Source organism: Vicugna pacos, chromosome 5 (genome assembly GCF_048564905.1).
Source record: "Vicugna pacos chromosome 5, VicPac4, whole genome shotgun sequence".
In the NCBI taxonomy this organism is placed as follows: Eukaryota; Metazoa; Chordata; class Mammalia; order Artiodactyla; family Camelidae; genus Vicugna; species Vicugna pacos.
The window spans coordinates 62,002,118-62,024,783 of NC_132991.1; the positions used below are offsets into that span (position 1 = coordinate 62,002,118).

At 35.1% G+C, this 22,666-nt stretch overlaps 1 protein-coding gene across 2 annotated transcripts in view; it reads left to right on the forward strand.

Moving 5' to 3' along the window:
- The window catches only part of ERBB4 (erb-b2 receptor tyrosine kinase 4), a 987,764-nt gene that overhangs the window by 782,963 nt on the left and 182,135 nt on the right, over nt 1-22,666 (forward strand). For both annotated transcript variants that reach the window (XM_031678247.2, XM_031678250.2), the window contains exons 18-19: nt 3,609-3,731; nt 7,090-7,188. In XM_031678247.2, coding sequence (XP_031534107.1) covers nt 3,609-3,731; nt 7,090-7,188 — 222 coding nt within the window. The remainder of the gene's footprint in view (nt 1-3,608; nt 3,732-7,089; nt 7,189-22,666) is intronic.

Below are 22,666 nucleotides of genomic sequence, written 5' to 3' on the forward strand. Positions count from 1 at the left end.
TGCCATGCTGAGTCTCTAGCATGCAAGATAATCGTTTTCACTGTACAGGTTATGGGGGAAAACAATTACAGGAGACCATGGATTACTACATCCTTCTCAACTCGAATCCTACCTCTTTCTCGTGATAACACACATCAGTGTCTGTCTGAACAGTTCAGAGCAAATCTGTTCTGAGACTTACTTAGCCTTCTTTGGGTTTGTTTTCCTTCTCACTGTCAGTGTGACAGTCTGACTTTTCCTTTTAACACTGACAGGAATAGAGAGATTCATTCATTCATAAATTTCCCACACTGATAATAAGTTAAATTTTAGCTCTTTTCCCTCAGAAGTTGACTCTCGGTAGAAGAAAGTTTCAGAAAGCTACTATACAGTTACATATAAGAATATACTTTCTAGTGGTTAGAAGTTATGTGAAATTAGAATGGCCTGTCTCATCAGTAGGCAATGTTCAAGCATAAAAAAGTAGTCAGTTGTGTACATGGGAAAACATAGCAGTGATTCCAACTTGAGCCGGATGTTTACAAACGATCAGCTTGATCACTTTCAGCCTTGCACATGTGAATAAAATTTGGGGCACAGCACACATGCATATTTTCAGTTTAGCGAGGATGCTGGAGGCAGGTAGAATTCTCCCTTACAGCCAGCTTGGGGCAATCACAGAGAGGATTCTGAAACGTGAAGTAAACTAGAGTTAGAGAGGAACTGAAGGTCTGAAACAACAGTGGTTATTTAGGTGCCTGAATAAATAGAAGACAAATTCTGTCTCTCAACCATGTATAGGAAAGTCTTATTGCTATGCGAAGAGTTTCTTTGTTACTATGGTGTTTTCTAAGAATGCCCTTCAAATTGGCATTTCATTACTAAATAAACATATACTGATTGGTTTTATGAGAATGGTCTTTTTTTTTTTATAGAAAGTGATCACTTAAGACTCAATTAGATAATTGTTGAGTTCCCATCCTTCTCTCAGTAAAAGTAAATTGCTATGATTTTTCTACCAACTAAACAGAAGAGGAATTCTTACAAGAGGATCAACTTAAATCCTTAAATACTGAAGCTAGATCTGCTTCCAAGGTGAAAAAACTTATTAAGCCATGGTATATTATTGGAAGGTTTTTAAAAATTGATACACATTCCCAAAATCATTTTGCTTCAGATTCTTTTTCTGGTTCATGCATCAAAGTAGAAATTTTTTTTCAACATACACTTACTGAGATGCACTATAAGCTTCATGCGTTGCTAGATGCTGTGATTTAAAAATATATTAATAAGACATGATCCTGCTCTTAGAAGAGTGGCAGATGTTGTGCCTGCATTTCGGCAGGCAATGTTCCAAAGTTGTCCACCTACGTTATATACCACGTCACCCTTTAACAATCTTTTAGGGTAATTATTGCCTTACCAGTTTCACAGATGTGAAATGAGGGGTCGGACAGGCAAACTGTTTTCTAAGCCTGGAAGTGGCTGCAATGGTACACAAACCCACAAATTTAAACTCGTTTTTATACCATACAGGCTCACAGAGTAAAACTGTGCTACTTTTAATGGTATAATATTCAAATTCCTAGGAACAAATGCATTTGTAAAAAATTTTAATGATACCTAGGGCCTAGAAAATTGCAGAAGGTCTAACATATCAGGTAGAATTGTGATGTTTTCAAATTAGGAAATTATTGCATAATTTATGTCTATAAATATATAATACATATATTTAAGGATATCCAGCCAAAAATGCTGGGATCCACTCCCCAATCTTGTGTGTGATTTTTGTGTGACTTTTGTATGGGATTTTTAAAAATTATAAAATTTCTTATTATGCATATAGTATGTTCATCAAAATCTATCAGTCAAATCCTTCACAGCAAGATTCAGGTGAAGGAGATTTTTTTTCCAGATTTAATAAAGAATTTTGTGATTCTTTCTGAGGTTTCTCTTATGTGATTGAATGCAGGTATCTGCATTATTACAATATAAATTTGAAAATAAAATAGAAGTGCATTGGTTGTCAAACTGTGAAAAGAAATAGCCTAGGTTTATTAATAATTTTTACCATCTTCCCCAAATTCTTGCTCTTGCTAAACTTTACCTCTTTGCAAGATTCTGTTCAGCTAATTAAGTCGACGATGATGTTCACAGAAACGTGATAATAATAACCAAGCTGGGGGACCACAGGTCAGTGAGCTTTGTGAACAGACCTTTTGAAGTACTATGGTGGTTTTCAAGACAATCTAAGTAGGAGTAGCCCTTAATTATTTCCTTATGCTGAGAAAGAACAAGCTATTTGTCTGTGCTGAAAGTTTAGTCCCTTTATTTGACTTAAAAAAAAAAAGGAACTAATTTCTCTCACTTGCCTTTTTCCTCAAGCATAGATAAAAAAATCTTAAAATTTTAACATACCAGACAGACTTTTTGGTACCCAGAGTCTCTCTTCTTTCTGTACATTTTTTTTTCCCCAACGTGGGCAAGAAATTGACACACATTCACATACCTCTCCCCTGATTATCCATCCTCTCTGACTGTGGCATCTAAACTGTGACATCTAAGATCATCAGCCTAATTTTACCACTTTTGGCCACACCCTGTGCACTTCACGATCTGGTATTTCCCACCCTCACCTCACCCTTCAGACCTCTCCCAGATGTATCCCTCTTCACCCTCCCTTCTTTTCCCTGATGCTGCATCCAAGCTGTTCTTTGTGGAGGCAGTGGCTTTCCCCATGGGAATCCATCGTTATTATCTTCAGACCAATTTTAAAGTGTACCTCTTTTTAGGAAGCAAAAAAAAAAAGTGAACCTCACTCCCCAGTGGTTATTTTATTCCTTTGTATTCCATAGCATTCATTTCTGACCTAGAACCAATTCATAGAATTTCAGAATTTTTAACCTAGAAGGTGTACTTTGGGGCCTTGCTCCTGTGTGCCAAGGACCATTCTCACATACAGGTATCTCTTGAAGTTCTGTAAAAATGCAGACGTCTGCCCAACTCCAGAGCTACTGAACCAGAATTGGCATTTTAACAAAAACCTTGGATAATTCATATGTGCATGAAAGATTTAAAAGCATTCTTGGGGTATTGGCATTGAGCAAACTTAAATTTTTTCTTTTCTGATGTGGCTGTACCAGCTTCTTAGCTAGATTTTAAGTGCTAACAAGGTAGTATTTTATTTTAATTTGTTTATGTATCAGATTTCCTAAAACCAGAAAGAAAACTTTAACAGAACATACTGGCATAAGTAAAATCTCTGAGTCTTAGCTGAAGATAACCAAAAAGAAGCAGCATGAAAAAGTAGAATTAAGAGCCCTAATTAGTCTCTAAATCGCTATAAAAAAAAGTAGGGGGAAAGAAAAAAACCCCCTAGACTGGTGTGCTTCAAGGTAAGGACACATCTGTTACTTGTATTCACCCAGACAAAAAGCATAGAAATAGAAATTATAGGGTTGGAAGAAACAGTGAGTGACCACAGTAAGACAATACCATTTGTCAAGGAAAGTGGGCATGTGTGTGTTGTGCACATGTGAGGAAACCAACTGGACGGAGGTGGAAGATGAGAGAGGAGCGCTGAACGTTGGATTGAAAGTTGTATAACCCGTATCCTTCTTGTTTTGCAGTTGGTGGAACCTTTAACTCCCAGTGGCACAGCACCCAATCAAGCTCAACTTCGTATTTTGAAAGAAACTGAGCTCAAAAGAGTGAAAGTACTTGGCTCAGGTGCTTTTGGAACCGTTTATAAAGTAAGTGAAAAATAACACACAGCATCAGGTTTTTTGAGTTTGGTTTCAGACTTGCTGTAAGTTATAGCCAGAGTTACAGTTCTGGCCAACCTAAGTTCCTTTTTAATATTCAGAGGGAAGGGCCTTCATAGTATTGAGAAGTTGCTGCACAAATGAATTTGTTAATTTGTATTGAGCAAGCCGAGCTGGACACAGTCATGAGAAAGGAGGAACCACTGATACAAAGACAAAGTTAGCTCTTCCTCTCAGTGCCCTTCTGAGCCCCATTTGATCTCGTTTCCCTTTGGCAAATTTGTCCTTATCCACGATATCCATTTCCAACTCATTTTCCTTTCCCCCTACACGGTACAGTATTAAATCCCAGGCAGACCTGGGCAATGTCCATGCGTAACCCCATCACCTTTTCTCCTGCTCTTTTATCCAGAGGTCTCTCCATCAGGACCCTACTAGCTCATCTCTTTAGTATCCGCCAGAAACATGCTGAGGTGTTAACCATGTAGGTCTGGTTTCTAAACCACTTTTTGCCGACGTGGTAACATTTACAGTTTAACAGAAAATTTCCAGTTTTAATGTCTTCACCATTATATGAAAACTAAAAAAGTAACTTTATTTAAGAAATTCAAGCCAAATAGAAGGAGAGGGTGACATCATGGGTTTCAATAAGAGAGATCCTTCCGGAAAGGGAAATCTCAAATGATGGCATTTGCATGTTTACTTATTTAACTTAATTACAAAACCAATTCAAAGGCCAGGCCCAAGGTTAATTGTGGTGAAATTTATTTTTAACGGTAAATAACAAGAATAAGAAATGCCGTTAGGTCAGCACTGAGTCTTTCTTGCAGTGTGCGTTACTGGAATTCCCAAAATTCGCTGTGGCAGTTTTATATATTTCTTAAAGCTCTATGCAAGCCTACATTTTTTACAAGCATATTGGCTAAAATAGATTGGATCTTAGAAATTTTGCATATTAAAATGTTCTTTTTTATATTTAAAACAAAGATTTTTTTTACAGAAAATATTAACAATTAGAATATAAACCTTAATTTTCTCTCTTGAGTGTTCCAAAAATAATCTAACCTATTTGAAATACACTTTTACTCTAAAGTCAAAATGCACGTAATTTGAGTAGAAACTATTCTATGCTGACATGACACCTTCTAGTCCTCAAATTCTTGGTATGGTCAAAGAAACACAACTTATCCTATCTGTTTCTCTATTTATATTATGCTAGAAAAAAATGGGCTCCCATTTTGAAAGTAATTCAATCTAGGATGTAACTAGCATATAACCACTCATAGTTTTAGAGATGATGTGGTCTGGAAACTAAATTTAATTTTAAATCATAAATACTATACAACTCGAGACTGAATATTATCTAGCGACCCAGCAGAGAAAAAATATTAACCATTTAGATATTTAATAATAAAGCTTTATTAATATTTTTATTAACAATAATTTGTCTAATATCTGAGAGTCATACCTTTATTGAAACTACTTCTCTTAAAGGCTTATTGAAAGTTCCATAAGTATGTTTAAATTTTATGTCTGCAGTGAGTACAGCTGACCCTAAGCTTTAGTTAACCTATTAGTCCTTACAAGGACATACTGTCTTAATCTGTAAAGAGTTATTCTTGACCACAGAAATGCAAATTGCTTCAGCCAATTGCTGGGGTAATTTTCCCTCCTTGTTGGAGAAACGTGGTATTTAAATGTAAAAGATCTGGACCCATGTCATGGGTCTAGCAGAGTCGGATTTAGGTCTCATGAGGCCTAGAAAATGATGACTGAACTTATTTAAAGAGCAGTGCAAATTAATTCACACTGGATTTACATTCTTACTTCAAAAGCATACTTTAGGACTATTTTAATATTGATGCTATATCTTTATAAGGTAACCCCCTCTGTGGTTACTTCACTGAATGATAGTAAGCCTGTTCTCTACCCTAGTACCACCAATAAGAAAATGCTTCTTGGAATTTTTGTTCCCATTTGTACAATAATTTCGAAAAATATATCTATATCACAGGGAACATGGCTTATTGTTTTGCATTTGACACACAGGTTTCCCTACTCGCTCTACGCACATAACCTTTACATTCACCTTCTAAAGGTTAAAGTCTTTTTTTCTGTATTATTTTGACTTTTTAACAATTCTTGTGTTTAGGTCTTCTCATATATTTTTACAGCTTTGAGTAACATAAATACATATGTTTTAGCATAGAAGTACTAAGTGGAAAACTTTTTAAGAACTCTTCTTTATAACCACCTTATGTTAAGAAAAACAAGAAATGAAGATGTTCTGCTCAGGAATGATAGACTTTCATTTTAATATTAAAAGTGGCCTAAGAAGACGGTTTTGATGTCAAGGCTAATAAAAATTAAGATTGTTTTACATGTAGCCTCATATCTGCTTCTATGTTCATTTGGGACAATACATTAAAAAATATATTCTTATATAATCCATGCACCCCTGTATTCTTCTAGGAATCGTTGTCTTCATTCAAATGGTTGAATTATTTACCAAAAAATGCTGTTATTTAATTTAACTTTGTACTTTACTCAAACTCTACCTACTTTATACATTACCAGAATCCTGTTCAAATATTATAATTACTTCTGTAAGAAGAGAGAACTTGCAATGACTAACATAGATATTTCATATTACTTCAGAAACAATAAAAATTCTTGACATATATATACACACAATATTAAATAATATACACATTAATATGTGCTCAATACTCCCTGGTACTTGCCTTTGAAAACTAATTCTTAAACAATCGCTTTAGAAAATTAATTCTTAAGTCAGTCTGAATTTTGAAACATGAGAATGTGCTTTTAAATTTTCTTTTACTTTTAGTTGCAGAATAAGTAGGTAATACTGAAGCTAAAACTTCATTACTTACTTCATTACTTAAACATTACTTAGCCCAGCCTTCTAAACTATAAATGAGACAATTGAAGTTCAAATATCAGAACAACCTTCTCAAAGTCATAAAAAGTTGATGATATCATCCAAGTTAAATATTATTATTATACCTTATTTCCATTTTTTTTTTTACTTGTCAAAGCCTTTTTCATGCACACAAATTGAATTTTATAATAGTGTAAACACTCTGAAAGCAGAAAACATATGACCCATCTTCAGGTAATGACAGCAGACGACAAAGTTTCTGAATAACTTGTAACATGTAACAAACAGGTGCTTGAAAAATGTTTGTTGATTGAATGAAAAATTTAGAATTTCTGAATTATTTTTAAAGATCTGAATAGGTTGAATGGTTACATCAAATCTTGTTCCTGGTCTAAATGTTATATGTGTCTTAATATAGATTTAAGGTCTTTTTTTCCCCCAAAGGGTATTTGGGTTCCTGAAGGAGAAACGGTGAAGATTCCTGTGGCTATTAAAATTCTTAATGAAACAACTGGTCCCAAAGCCAATGTGGAGTTTATGGATGTAAGTAGAGACACTAGACAATTACATTTCTATCCATTATTAATAGACTGCTTTTAGAATTACCAAAGAAAAACCAAAGAAACAAACAAAAAAACCCCACAAGATTCCAACTTCAGAGTGTCTTCTCTGGAAATAGTATAATCTTATGATTATCGTCTTGAGCAGAGGTCAGCAAACTTTTGCTTAAAAGACCAGGGAATAAATATTCAGGCTTCTCCTGCAATGTGGCCTTTGTGGCAACTATTCAACTCTTTCCTTTTAGTGGGTAAGAGGCTGTAGACAATTAAGAAAAAAATGAAATACAGGAATGAGTGTGACTGTATCCCAGTAAAACTTTACACAAGCAAGCTGAAGGCCATTCTGCCCACAGGGGCCAAATATTTAACTGTGTTGCCAAGTTTCATTTGAGAGTAGTGATGATGATTCACAAAATCAATCAGACTGCTTTATGTTATTGTTGTTATGATCTATTTAGTCAAAAACATCAATCAAGATTAGTTTTGATAGTAAGTTAGTCCCTGTTAAATTTAAATTAGGGATAATCATGGAACAAAAGTTTCTGTGCCTGATGCGTACTGAGGCCAAACAAACCAGAACATCAGAGTTTGGAGCAGAGAAAAGTTTATTGCAGGGCTAAGCGAGGAGGAGGAGCAGCTCATGCTCAAAATAACCAAACTCTCCAATGGTTTTAAACGAAAAGATTTTATAGACAAATTTGCAGTGAGGTGAAGTTGCCATCCTCCACCTGGATGGGAGCCTTAGTTCCTGCAGAAGAATGCAAAGATATTGTTATGTATATTCCTTGAGAAGGAACCAACCCTGCCCCAGGGCTGCACTATTGTTTCTTAATTGTTCCTCTCTTGTCTCTGCACTCCCTCCCCTCTCTGATTAGCAACTGTTTGAATTTGCCCTTTGGAACTCAAGGAAGGTCAAGGAGGCTGAAGGAAGGCTTTATTTTACAAACAAGAAATGTGGGAAATGTTAGAGGTTTGTACCAGGGAGAACCTCATAGTGTCCGGTTCTATTTCAATTACCAATTGTTGACTGAAAGAGATGTGCAGCCGAAAAGTTGAGAGTTATTGTTTCATTTGGTGGGAGGACTTGAGCTGGGAAGACAGACTCAGATCGCTCTGAGGGACTTCTCCAAAGAGGTAGGGCAGGAGCTAGGATATATAGGAGCTTTACAACTAAGACCAGGTAGTTGGAACAATAAAAGATTACTTGAAACAGGCACCTCAAGTTAAAGAATTTAGTGCTTTTCTAAGTATGGGAGGCAGCAAACATTTGGGCTCATTGAATTCATTCCTTTGACAAGCACCTAGCTATCTATGGCCAGTATCTTGTCCTTTATTATTCTGAGTCCCCTCAGGGTGCACCATTAATGAGTGGCTGCAGGGGCTGGGCTGCAGGCCTGTCCTCACTGGGGAGTGGGGGTTGGGGTGGGGGTGGCAGCCAGGGGTGACTTGATGGCTTCAGCATTCTTTGTTTACTGATATGGTTTGCAGTATTTTTCGTTCACATCATTAAATTTTTTTTTCAATTCAGATTCAGGGAATAAGACCTTATAGATAAAATGCTCCAACTATAGAATAATAAGAGAATAAAATTATTTTTAAAAGGTCAATCAGAACTTCATGATTTCCCCTAGCAAAAATTGTAGGTTGAGCTGTTCAGCGAATTTCAAAAGGTAGGACAGATGAAACTATGTATGTATCATGCTGTTATTTTTTTACATTCAGTGCAAGGTATCTTGCCTGGAGTACTATCAAGGACCCATATGTATTCTTTCTCTGTCTTTCAGCATAATGTCTTCAGTAATAAGAATGATTTTGATTTTCAAATGACCTTCATATGAAAGCATATGCACTTTGATTTTTAAAAGATGGATTGCTATACATTTCTACCCAGCTTTTCTTGCAAGCCCTTTTATAAGTTTTGCAGGAACTCTGTGACCTTGGATAATTTATTTGGATGTAATGCTATCACCATCTTATATAGGGGTAATTTATTCAAACAACTTACTGGTTATTATATAATAGAGCTGATAATTAATTAGAACAAACTAGCCGTTCTGATTGGTTGGTGCTGTGCCTTACCAGTTGCTAAATATTTTAAATACGATCTTTTTTCCACATCTGCTAATACCTAACAGACACTGAGTCCAGTAACTAAATACTATTCCTCCTGCAGGTCTCTAATAGTTTTGGTGCTCTCTGCAGCTACATGTCCTGGCTCATATATTAAAATGAAAAACTGAAGTTTTTTTTTTCAGTGATGTTGCAGTCAGTTTGATCTTGATCATAGGTATAAATTTGTGAAGGAGATTTTTCAAAGAAAGTAAAAATTATAAATAAAAATGACACTGAGTTAAAACAGTATAGTTTACTATGTAAAACTGATATAAAAAAGATCTTGCCCCATCTAGACTGCAGCCAAAGCCAAAATTCACAAGATTGCTAATAATCTCTGCTGAAGGCTCGGACAACCATTTTTGTCATATTTCCATGGAAACAGACTGGCAAAAAGGGGTTAAGAGGCTACGAAATAATCACCTAGGAAGGAATCTCGAAAAACCTCATCATGATTTTGAATGATTGATTATTTGAAAGCTCTTAACCCCATCCTTTTCTTTTTTTTTTTCTTTTCTTTTCTTTTCTTTTCTTTTCTTTTTCCTCATCTGAAGTTTATTCCCATGGAAACAGGAGTGGGGATGGCAGCTTGAAGTCTCAGATTTCTGCTGAAATTTAGGTGAGGCTCTGATTGAGCCGTGAAAGAAGTCATTTTCATAAACGGTTGATGGATTTGGTGACCAACCGACTCCAAAGAGTCTGATATTCTTAAAAGCGAAAAAAAAAATTAGGGAAAATATTTTGACTGCCTTTCCTCCCTGGTGAAAGATTAAAGATTGATGGACTGCTATTGGCAGAGTTTCAATAAGTCTCAGGCAGAAATACTTCCTACAGTTTTCTCAACTTCTTTCAAAACATTAAAATAGAATCACAAAAATTAAAATACAGAGTTGAACTGACAAAATTAATGTTGAATTCAGTATTTGAATTAGGCTGGTATAATTTTAATGTAAACATATACCTACATTTCATATCTACCTTTTTAGCTCATCTATGATGTGTGTAGATAAATGCTTATATCTATAAATATAGATGCTTAAATAGCAAATCAAACCACAATTTAAAAAGTTTATGTAAGCAAAAGTATTTGTAATTTGGACCTAAGGATTGAGTTGAAATTCCAAATATTCCAAGGGTTATTAAGTTAAAAGTCATGTTCAGCCTATGTCTTAGTTTGGGTTATTCTAGAAGCAGAAGCTGACCCTAAAACAAGGATTTGAGTGAAAGGGGTTTATGTTGGAGGAAAAAGACTCATCAGCTGGGGAACTGGGACGTGAGACAGGGGAGCCAGTAAAGCCAGCTGCCCTCCGGAGTGACTGGAGCTGCTTTCCATTGGAAAGAGTCTGGCAGCCAGTGTAGGACATATACAGTTACTCTCCTTAAGGTTTAAGGGAGATGATGCAAAAACTCCAGCTGTCAGTCATCGAGTGAAGACCACTGGGAGAGAAAGTCACTTATTCTGCATGAAATACCCGCTGAACGCGGCAAACAGGCTTCAATAGCAAGAGAAATCCTCTGGGCAGAAAACGTCAAGAGGAGGTCAGCTGGTAAAGGGCTATGGTAGATTGTTCCAAGGATAACTTTAAAACGGAAATAAGTTTGAAACCGTGCTGCATGTCTCTTTTGAGAACTAGTTACGTGTGTATTTGTGTTTATATACACGTGTGCATGTGTTTTTAGATCGTTTTGTAGGAGGAAAATAAAACTTTAAGAATTAGACCTTTTGGCCACCCTCCCCCACTGCCCTGCAACTTTACACTTAGGGTGGAATATTCTGGATTCAATAACTACTACTAGGTTTATCAGCTATAGCTGTGCCTTACTTAGTGTCATAAATGGCACACATGAATAACTTAATGCTTCAAACACACTACTTTCAATACATCTATTGATATCCAAGGACAAAGGGGAGGACTTTTATACTTCCTTAGACATTTTATCATAGGCAAAAATAAATAAGGAGCATTCTGTGTTCTATTAAATGCTACACTAAAAGCAAGAGAAGGAGAATTTGGTCACAAGACTGTTTATCAGTTCACCTGAGTATGTCTAATGGATTCATAATGACAATAATAACGCATTGCCAGTGAATGGCCATTCTTCTTTCCCATAAAGGGAGATCACATTGAACATTAAGAAAATGACTCGAAAGGTCCACCTTCTTAAGGTGAATGCCTACATTTATACTCAGTCGTAGTTCTTCTTGCAGATAGCACCATCTCTTTGGGAAAACACAGGTGCTTTTTGTTTCTCTCTCTCTCTTTTTAAAAATTCATCAAATGAGGCACAACACATACCTAAAAAAATTATCCTGTGGAGCAGGATTCCTGGAATTGGGGGCCATGGTCTGATCAAATCAGACAGGCTCTTGAGTTTGCTGGAGTTTCCAACACTGTTTCTTTTTTTACCCCATAGTTAAGCCCACTGTAATTAAATAACTTGACATTATTTAATTTGCCCAGGAAGTGATTATGTCTTTAAATGTTTTACTTACTTTATTAGTTTTCTTAAAAAGAATAATTTTAGGATAAAAGAAATGCCATAGTTATCCTAAGTTCCAGTGACTGATCAATTATATATCAGTTTGCTTGAATCTCCATGGCTCTGGTTTCAGCTTTCTCTCTAAATCAACCACGTAGTTCATGGAGAGGTGCTGTAACAAGCGTATTTCAGACCCCCAACCTTAATGTGGAAATGGTAATTTTCTTATTAAAAGGAAAAGAACTCATTTCTTTCTCCCTGTACAGTAGGAATTTTTATTTATCTTACATAACAGGTATTTTATTATTTTCTGACGATATGTCCACATGAAGTATGTTTTCATGTTTCTCTTCTCTACATTGTTTTTATGATGCTCAGTGTCTAAATGGGAGTTGTTTCAGCTCTAGGTGATGCCATAATTGTGGGGTGATACAATTTTTGGTAGTGTTTACATTTTCTCCTGGATTATAGCAGACTTACAAAACAATTTGAAAAGATATTTTGTTCTATAACATTATTTGCACATCACAATATTTTCATACATAGTTAACAGTGACTCTTAGCTAGGTCCTATATCATACTTTTAGGATACAGTAGAAATCACAAAAATTATATAATTTAATTAAATGACATCTTTAGTTCTTACATATTTTGCTCATTTGCATCTGTGAATACAATTCATTCATTTCAGAGGTGAAAAATACAAAATTCCTTTTTTTTTCCAAGTGGCTCACTGCTTAGATGTCACAGGATTCCATACTGCTGGCATGATGTTGAAAAATTGATTAACCAATTCTTTTTACCTTAAGAAAAATTACAGCTGAAATTATTAAGAAAAGTTGGGGATACTGTGCTTTTAAAAATAAAACAGTATCTTCAGAAAGAGATTCTATAGACTTTATCCGAAACAGAATTTAAGCTTTCAAAACTCTACTAAAAAGAAAAGCTAAAACATACTAGTGACTATAGTAAGTCATTTCTTTTATAGTTTATTTCATTGGCCCTTAGTCACGTCCTGTTAGTTGTATAGAACTCAGTCAGAAATGGCATCACATCTGAAATCAGTATATCAGACACCCAGTTCTCCAAGCACATTCTCCTGCCCCTCTAGTTCTTTTCCTATAGTACCTACTAGAGAAACATTTAACCCTTTTTGATATCGTCTATTCATTGATTCTTATTGTTTATCACTGTCCCTCAACTGCCACCTATATCTTCTCATCCTTCCACAGCCATCTTGAATTCATGGACCACCTTAAAAGCACATTCTGAACAAAAATCTTCAAGTTTCTTGATTCTCAAAATCATGCTGGCATCAAACAATCCCAGAAATACTAAAATTTCTCAGTTCTATGTTCTAGATCTCTTTTTCAACAGACATATGTTCCCTAGATCATCTCACTACATTCTCAAATTCCATTTCAAATCTATTTTATGAATTATCTCCATCCTTGATATTACCACATTGAAATCTCAGGGCATCTCAAATTTAAGATACTCAGAATGTACCTTTTCATCCTCTTAATCTCGTCTACATTTAATCTTACTCATTTAAATAATTTGTATATACATTCACCCTATTGTACCCATCAGAAAATTGGGTTTTATCCTTGAATGTCACAACCCTTCAAACCACCCACTACAAATTCAAGGGCAAATGCTTTGATTCTATGCCAGAAACACATTTGGAGATCATCATCTTCTTCTTATATTCTGTTACCACCACCTTAGTCCAAACCACCAACTTCTCCTGAATTATGAAAACAGCTTCCAATTTGATCTCCCTGCTTTTTAATACAAAGTTTGAATTGTGTCAGTCCTTTTCGAAAAACCTTTCAGTGGCTTTGCTAAGGTAAGATAAAATACTGAACCCTTCGCTTCCAGAGTTCCTAACTAATTTCCCAGTCTTTTTTCTCTTCATTGCCTTTCTTTCCACTTTTCTTACAAACCAAGCAAACCAGTTAACACCTTTGTCTGGAGTGTCCTTCTCCCAGTTACACCTAATGAACTTTTAGTTATCACTGTTTTCTCAGCTTAAGTATACTTCCTCAAAGATATCTTTCCTGACACCTTAATCTAAATTATAACCTACTAATAGTACTCAGAAAAAAAATTGTGCATCTATTATAATATATTTATTTGTCCTAGTTTTACTGTAGAATCCCACTTTTCATCACTAGACTACAGTGTCTTTGATGTCAGAGGCTGTCCGTTGACCCCACGTCTACATTATCTAGTGGCAAGCACAATACAAGCATGTAGTTGGAAAAGAATAAATACTTCATTAATTGACTGAATAGTTTTTCTATTTTCAAAAGACTGTTATTATTCCTCCTTTAAGCCTTCTCTATTCCAGACTAATTGACTTCTGTAATATGTCCCGCCAACAGTCTCACCTGTTTTGGCTTATTGTACTTGGATAATTTTCTTTAGGTATTTATATTGGTCATCTCTGATTTATTTCTACAAAATCACTTTATTAGCTATCTTGAATCCAGAGCACCAACATATCACTGAGGAATAGTTCTTTATATTGACTCTAAAAGTAGGACTCAGTGTCCCCTCTGAAAGCCCTTGCTAGACTTTCTATGCATGCAGAAGGCCAGTAACGTCCCCTAGTGGGAACCTTCTGATTGCGTCCCTGAGAATGTTTCCTTTATATATGGGAGGGTAGTAGGAGGTTTCATTTTTAGCTTCTTCTTAATCTTATCCTGGAATCTTAGGTGGTGATTTTGGCTAGGGTTTGCCTCTTTAAAAACAGTCTGTTATTAGACACCCCCCCCCCATCTCTTGACTGTTGACAGCTATTCCAATAGGGATAAAGAGGCCAGGATGGGATTCTGTATAAAGAGCAAAAGATGCTGGCAAAAATAAATAAATAAAAGTAATAGACCTCAGTCATTATAAATTACTGCCAGTAATTGTTATCTGAATTTAGTAGATATCCTAAAACTTGAGCTTTAACTATTATCTTAGGAAGCACTAAGAAAGTTTGAAAATAGGCTGAGTACTTGATGAGTTTTGCATTCTAACAGGCTTAATTTCTCTCTTGAAATGCCTAAAAGAGACTGCCTAAAGCCAAAACAAATTGTTTTCTGTAAGTCTCAATATGTAACTTAATAAGCTCTCTGACTGCTTCTGTTACCCCCAAGCATTTCTTGAATGTACTGGATGAGAAGGCATTTCTCAAGAGCATATATTCTACTGTACCAATGTTTAAATTTGGTGAATGGAAATCAGTAGTTTGTTAAAGGCACTGCTTTCCATATTGTAGGTATTTTCCAGTTCTCTAAACTCTGCAATTTGGGGAACTTCATGCATGATTAGAGGATGTAGTGCTGTGTCGCCGTAGAGCTGGAAGAGAATTATGCTGATCACATGCATTTTCTGACTCCAATCTGAGTGGTATTTGCTAATTATGATGGTTTAGGAAAAATCCCTACTTGTTTTGACTGTATCAATAGGAAGAACTGTTTATAATACAAAGATTGTTCAAATTTTCAGGTAGAAAGCTTTTGTCCCGAGGGCAAGCATAGACTAGGAAATAGAATTTCCAGAAAAGCAGCAAATAATTTGAGACGTATCAAGCCTTGATACGGATAGTTTTGTTAATGCTTTTTTTCCTTCTTATATATTATTTCTCCCTATGACATTTTATGTCACTCATTCTTACCTTCAGATGAGAAAATCAGACTGAGAGTGTATGACTTTCTACACAAACTCCAGACAAATCCTCTGAATTATACAAATAAAAAATTCTGATGCATTATATTTCCTGAACATTTTAATTTCACCATGACCGCTTTGCATAAAATGACGACCATAGAATGTATACCTCTTTGACCCTGTTAAAACAGTAAGTTGTACTATGCTCACTACGTGAATAGCTAGTAAATAGCTTGATGGTTTTCTTTTTTTCAATAAGGAAAAAAGATATCAATACATTCTTTCGAACATTTCTAAATGCTGCTGCAGTTCCTAAGAAGCCATGTTTCTGGTGCTCATGGCTTATAGTTTACATATAGCTTGGCACTGTGAGGTTAGAAATAAAAACGAGTATCTCTGAGATAGTAAAATTGTGAGACCAGTTTGTCACAGAAAATAACCAATCAGCAAGTGTTCTTTATTTCAAAACTGAAAAGCTTAGGGTATTCTAGATTGATCTTTGCCACTGCAGTTTTATCTAGGGCTTTGATCCACTTACAAATATAATCTAACCTCTCTGAACTTAAATGTTCCATTATCTGTTAGAAAATAATTAGAAGCTATAAGCAGAAGTCTGCTTATGTGGAGTTCCTTGGGAGTCCCTAAGCTCATTGAAGCAGGGAGTTTGACAGATACCAGTCAGCTGATATTGGACCAGCAGCTAATAAAAGCAGGAAATGCTGCTTAGCTAGGTGAGAAAGTTAACTTGGGGAAAATGAAAATGAAACGTTTGGGATTTATGGTTGGATATAAATTTCCCTTTTTCATTTGTTTCCTGGTAATAACATAGCCAAGGGAGCCAGTTCTTTCTTCTTCTTCTTTCACTCCCTTTTTTTTTATATATAATTTATAATTAAGGTCTAAGGGCCCACTTGATCTCAGCCATATTAAATGTAATTTCCTTGTATCCCCACAAAGAAATTTTAGTGAATCAGGAATATGTTTGGTATGATGCATACAAATAATAGGTGAATCTGACCAGTAAATTAAAAATTGTCAGCTCTAGCAAGCATGTGGTAAATTAACCATAGGAAACATATGTAAGCTTCTTGGGAAGGTGGAAACACAAGGGATTTGAGTAGAAAGACAGAAGAGGTTTTTTCTCTTATTATTAAAGCAATGAGTCAAGTTCCTTTAAAATGAAAAACAAACTAATTTCAAAATGGAACACTCATTCACTTAGTGAGCATGTTACCCATACTCTCACTAACAAAAAGTATTTTATTCTTTTGCAGAGAGATGCTTTGAAATAAAATATTCTCTATTTTTAATATAGCATTGATTTTAAAAAGAGTAAATTTCAACCTACATTACCCTCTTTTCTCTTACTTTCTACCAAATTTGTAATGTATGTATTAAGGATAACACCTAAAGCCCGTGTGTCATTTTTGTATCCCTAACAGAGTTGTTAATGTCTTTTGGTTAAAGGCTACTTTAAACTTTGTAACTCCTACAATAGCTATTTATCGAGTATTAGGTTTTCAGTAAATATTTGTTTTTAATTTGGAAGGATGGGTGAAATATATTTCATATATGTTCATTCGTTTTTGAATAGACTTTAATGGAATGTCTGCCATGTGCAATGTCCCATATTATCTGTTTACTCCAAGGATTATAAGGATAACTAGGATGGCATAGCTTTAACCTTAGTGAGATTTGTCTAGTAACATAGTAAATCGATGAAACAGAATATTTCATCAGGTTGGACCAGAGAAAGTATGATAGGAGATTATTGTAAGAAAATATTATCGTTAATGATGAGTTTAGGGATCTTTTAAACTTTTCACCAATATAGGAATACCAAAGTTATTTGGCCTTACAATTTATTTGGTTGCATTTTTCTAATGTAAATTGACCCTTATTTCAGCTCATTTTTCCTATCCTTATATTTTATTTTACATATATTATATATATATATATATATATATATATATATATATCTCATATATTTATTTTTATATATTTTATGCCATGTATACTTTTTTTCTTTAACCATCTTGTGTGGTTTTTGTTTGTTTTGGACTCTGCTTTAAGTAAGGAGAGGATAAATGAATATACAAATATTTTCTTATAACTTATTTAACACTAACTCCCTCAGTACGATATTAAAGTTTAATATGGTTCTTAGATATAGGTGCATAATTCCTTATTTTAAACCCTGAAATTTTTGTTTCAAGTATGTTTATTTTTAAAATATTTATAAATATTATATTTCTATTTTACTTAGAAACAATTTTTTTTTTAGTTTTCTTTGTAATGTAATTATTACTTGTGAGGGCTAATTCATTAAGAATGTCCAGCTGTAGATGCTCACCCAAAGGAATACCATAAATCATTTCCTATTTTATTGGGTTGTAAGTATGAACATATTTTGAAAAAACTCTGTTTTTTTTTCACATGCACACACAGTATACTCTCAAATAATGTTCATGATGATATTTTTAGTTTATATCTTTGAGAGCTATGAATAATATCAACGGTTTCATTAAAGACAAACCAACTCTTCTGCTTGGTAATCTAATTGTCATTGAAAGTAAACTGTCTATAGAAAAAAAAATAGTGCCATTTCAAAACAGTCATTTTTTCCTCCTCAGCTGGGTCTTATTCTCTTATATCTACATATTACTTTAGTAACCTTTTTCTTTTCATACAGTGTATCTGTATTTATGTATTTCATAGGCATTTTTAGCTGTTAAGGAAATAACATTTTTGTTTACAACGGAGTATTAAGATATTTACAAACAGTGTGTATATAATTGTGCTGGCCAAGTTCTCTAACTGAAATTGAGTAAAGGACCTTCCTAATAAGGCTTAAAGTCTTTCCACTGCTCCTGAAGTAAACAGAATTGTTATTATCAGACTATCAGCCCTTAATTTAATGCTTCATCTATTGTCCAGAGGAAATGAACCACCACCATCTGCATCTAAAAATATCCAGTTTAAACTGATAGGTTAGAACTGCAACAGGGCAGATGTTGCAGTGAGATGGGCAGTGAGTGAGAATCTTTATACTTCCCAAATGTGGTCTAACTGAAATTCCTGTTATGTCTGAAAAGAACCCCATCTCCAAGTGCCCTTCCAAAGTCGTCCTTCTGTAAGTAGAACAATAACACCAAGTCCTAGTATGAATAAAAATGAAGTAGAGACTGTTTCTCCAGTAAATTTAGTATTTGTTTTATTATGAGGCTCACGCATCATTGCCCATTTTTAATCAATAAATTATTTTCTCCCTTTAAATTTAGGTTTTGATTAGCTTGAATTTCTTAAAACAATAGAAAAAAAAAACAAGAAAGAAAAGAAAAGAAACAATTTATGTAAAATCTGTTAACTCTGATCCAGGTGTGCTGAATAAGTTTTCTTTTATTCATCATGGTAATAAAGCAACAAGGACCGTCAAACTTTAAAGTATACTTTAGCACACAGACTTGCAATAATTAATGCCAACTTTTCACAATATGAAAATGAAAGCCTGTGTTTAAGAACTTCCTATTACTTAAGGATTTTCTTAGCATGTCTCTTTTTCTCATTTGCAATTCAAATAGATCCAGTGATGTTTCAGTTTCTGAAGGGTAATGTATATGCCGGATTGTTATTATGTGGATAGTAAATGAAGGTTTTAAGGAGTCTCTGTTAGTAATACAAGATATTATTTTCATCACCTTAAATTAAATGCATTCCAAACAAGCCACGGTTGGTTCAAGGTTAACAATCAGCCAATCAAGACTTGATGAAAGGCAGTTCTGATATTTAAGTCAACCAAGCAGTCTGTTTAAAATATGTATTTGCCAGCTAAGCCATTTTTGAAGCATGATCCTATGTTATCTAACTGTCCTTTTGGTGATGAGATATTACATTACAAGGTCTCTTTGTGCCATGAGGTTGATAAGGCTGAATGTGAACACTAGCATGCACCTAAACTATCTGACTTACAAATAGCATTAGAGCATGAAGTATTCAGGCACCCGGGGCCTTGGTGGATTACCAAGTGATATTTATCATTTGGTTTTCTCGTTCTCAAGTGCTTAAATTTAGGAACATTTCAGTGTTGATAGGAAATAGTAGCATAATTTCAAGGTGAAATTTACCTGTAAGTAAGAACAAAATCAGTTTTATGTGAAGCAGAAAAGAAACATCTGAAACAAATGAAAATAGGTAGACGCTCAATTAAGGTTTGGAGAAACCCCATGACCCACTCTGCCTACACAAGCCGACTCGCAAACCATGTTTCTGTCTCTCAGAGTGTTGATTACTATATAACACTTTACAGAGCATAATAATATATTTCCATTTCATCCGTGAGAACTGACGTTTTGAATTTTCCATTGCAACATCAATTGACCTATGTGTTAGACTATAAGACTTGATCTGCGGTTTGTCGAGGAGAAAACATAAACATGTTATAAACTAATGGATAATTTGAGACAGTAGACATTATTTCTTTATAAATATGGTGTTCTTTAATAGTTCAGTCAAAAAAAGTAAACAAAATAAGCCCACTTGCGCAGTAATGGCTACCTAGAAATAGGAGGAATACAGCTGGAACTGTTCCAGAAATGACCTGGAGCCAGGAAATGAAAGGCTGTGAGGATCCACAGAAAAATCTCTCACCTCAGCTTCTACCCAGCTCGTGGGAAGTGCCCCACTAACCCTAGTCTGGCGAGAGGGGTTCAGGAAGAAGATTCTCATTGACCTGACTTGGGAATGCGCCTATCCCTGGATCGAATGCAAGCCTGGAATCCCATCATTAAAAATGGTTTCCCATGGCCGGTAATTTTACTGTATAATTGAGTAAACACTAAGGTTCAAGAAAGGGAGAAGGGAAATTGGAGAGGTATCCCAGTAGATAAATGCTAAAAGCAGTTAACACTTTTGGTTCAACCAAAGGAGCCAGAAGAAATTTTTATTTCAAACTGCATAGCCTATTTTTTCCTTTTGCTTCTCTTCCCTTTTCTTTTTTTTCATATGGAAAAAGAAGATTTAGCATTTTCAGATCCTTTCCTAAACTTTATTTCACTCTTTTTCTCTGGATAATATTTATGTCATAATTTCAAACTGTATTAAAAATTTAGTTTGTTTTCCAAATTATTACTATAAAGGTATTGCTCACTGCTTTTAATCATTTCACTAACAAATACTTTTTTTCTGGGCATTTTATATCCTTACATCTACTTCTGAAATTTATGAACAGAATTCTCCTTTCCACAAGGTTAGATGTATCAGGAAATCTGTCAGCTTCTTTCTTTTTGGTTTTTTGGTTTTCTCTGTTACCTGAGAGAAATCCTTCCTTAAAAATTCTGCTCTCATGTTTCTGGACTGGCAGTGTCTCGGTCTAAGACCCAGCTGTAATTCTGGTCCTTCTCTTCCTCATCATATAGAACCTCCCTTTGCTTTCCAGCTCAGTAAGATCCTTTAATTCCTTAATGCCATGCCTTCCTCCTTCTTAGGTTAGTATTTCACTGTAGAATTTCATTTAGGAATTATTAACTATGGCGAAAAGAGTAACTATAAAATATAAGGAAACCCAATATGGTACCCTGGGGGTGAGGGAGAGTACCCAAGGAAGGATAAACTAAAGGGGTTCAGACTTTGTCCCAGCAGATGTGATCTGGCTACCAGATACCGGAGAAGTCCCTGGATTATCCAGGCTGGAGCTGATCTGGAGTTGCGGGATAACCAGTAAGCAACAGGCATCCTCTGGAGTGCAGGCTGAGGAGCAGGTGATCAGCAAGTGGTGGCATGAATGGATGTGAACTGGGAGTGTAGGTGTGACAGGGGTTGAGGAAAGACTTTCAGGAGTGACTTCTTGGAGTGTGATATAGGCAGCTGTGTGCTGAGGGAGTTCAGATTGATGGCTGCATGCATGTTGAGTTGCGGCTTGCCAATGGAGTCCAAGCAGACCAATGAGTGCAAGCTATGGGGGAATTTTTGGGGTGAGTCCAGGAACCTGCTCAAACAGGAGGCCTACTGAGTAGGCAGGCAGTGCAGAACTTTGGTTTTCATGTCAAGGGGGCTAAGGAAAAGTTATCACCGTGCCCAAGGGTTTAAAGTCATGGAGGACCAACCAGGTCGTGGGCCTAAGGCTGGGGAAGGCTGTCGAATATCCTCATGCCCAAGTGACCGACTCACACATACCCCATCCCTCCTGACCTGCAGCAGAAACTGCAGAAAGCCTTTTCCCCATGCAGTGCTCTTCCAAGTCCTCAGCTTAAAAGTTTAACACTGTGTTCACTTTAAAGGAGAAATACTTAAAGAAATTCAGTTTTTTATCACAGAGGATACATTGAAGGGTACATTTGTAGGTGAGGGGCAATAAACTGATAATTGTCATAAAATCTTACACTAATAGCTTCCTGAAAAGGGGCACATTATAGGGGTCATTTTTTTTTTTTTTGGAGAATTGGTATGTTGAAAATATTTTTTCTACCTCTGTGCTTGATTGATACTTTTCTCAGGTATAAAATTCTGTTGATAATTCTTTCCCTCAGTATTTTACAAATACGTTTCCTTTTTTTTTTTTTTTTTTGTCTAGCTTCCAATGTTGCTATTGTGAAATCAGGTGACATTCTGATCCCTAATTCCTGTTTTTCCCTTGGTAATAGTTGACTCTTTTCTCTGTTATTCCCAAAGTTTCCAGACATGAAAATTGAGACTTTTTTTTTTTAATTCATTGTTATGAGCTTTTGAAGGACCCTTTGAATCTAGAAACTTACATCAATTAGTTTGGCTTTTTTTTTTTCCTGTAGCATTTTTTATAATATTATTTTGTTTTTTCTCCTTTTTCTTCTGGAATTCTTATGAGTCAGTTGCTGGACCTTCTGGATTGACTGTTTAATGTTCATATCTTTTTTCTAAGATTTGCCAAATTTACATATTTATTCTTATCCTCTGAGGATTTTCTTGACTTTTCCTTCCAAATTGTTTGTTTAAGAATAACATGTATTATACTTTTAATTTCCAAAAGCTTTGTTTCTCCTATTATTTAAAAAAACCTCACTGTTCTTGGTTGATGAATACAGTATATGTTCTCATGTGTCTTAAGGTGTTAATTTTTTCAGATTTTTTGTCTGTTCCCTGAATTGTTTCTTCCCTTTGTTTTTTCTTTGTTTCTTTGTTGTCTATATAACTGAATACCATTGACTAAGATCCTTATAAGCACCAAATTT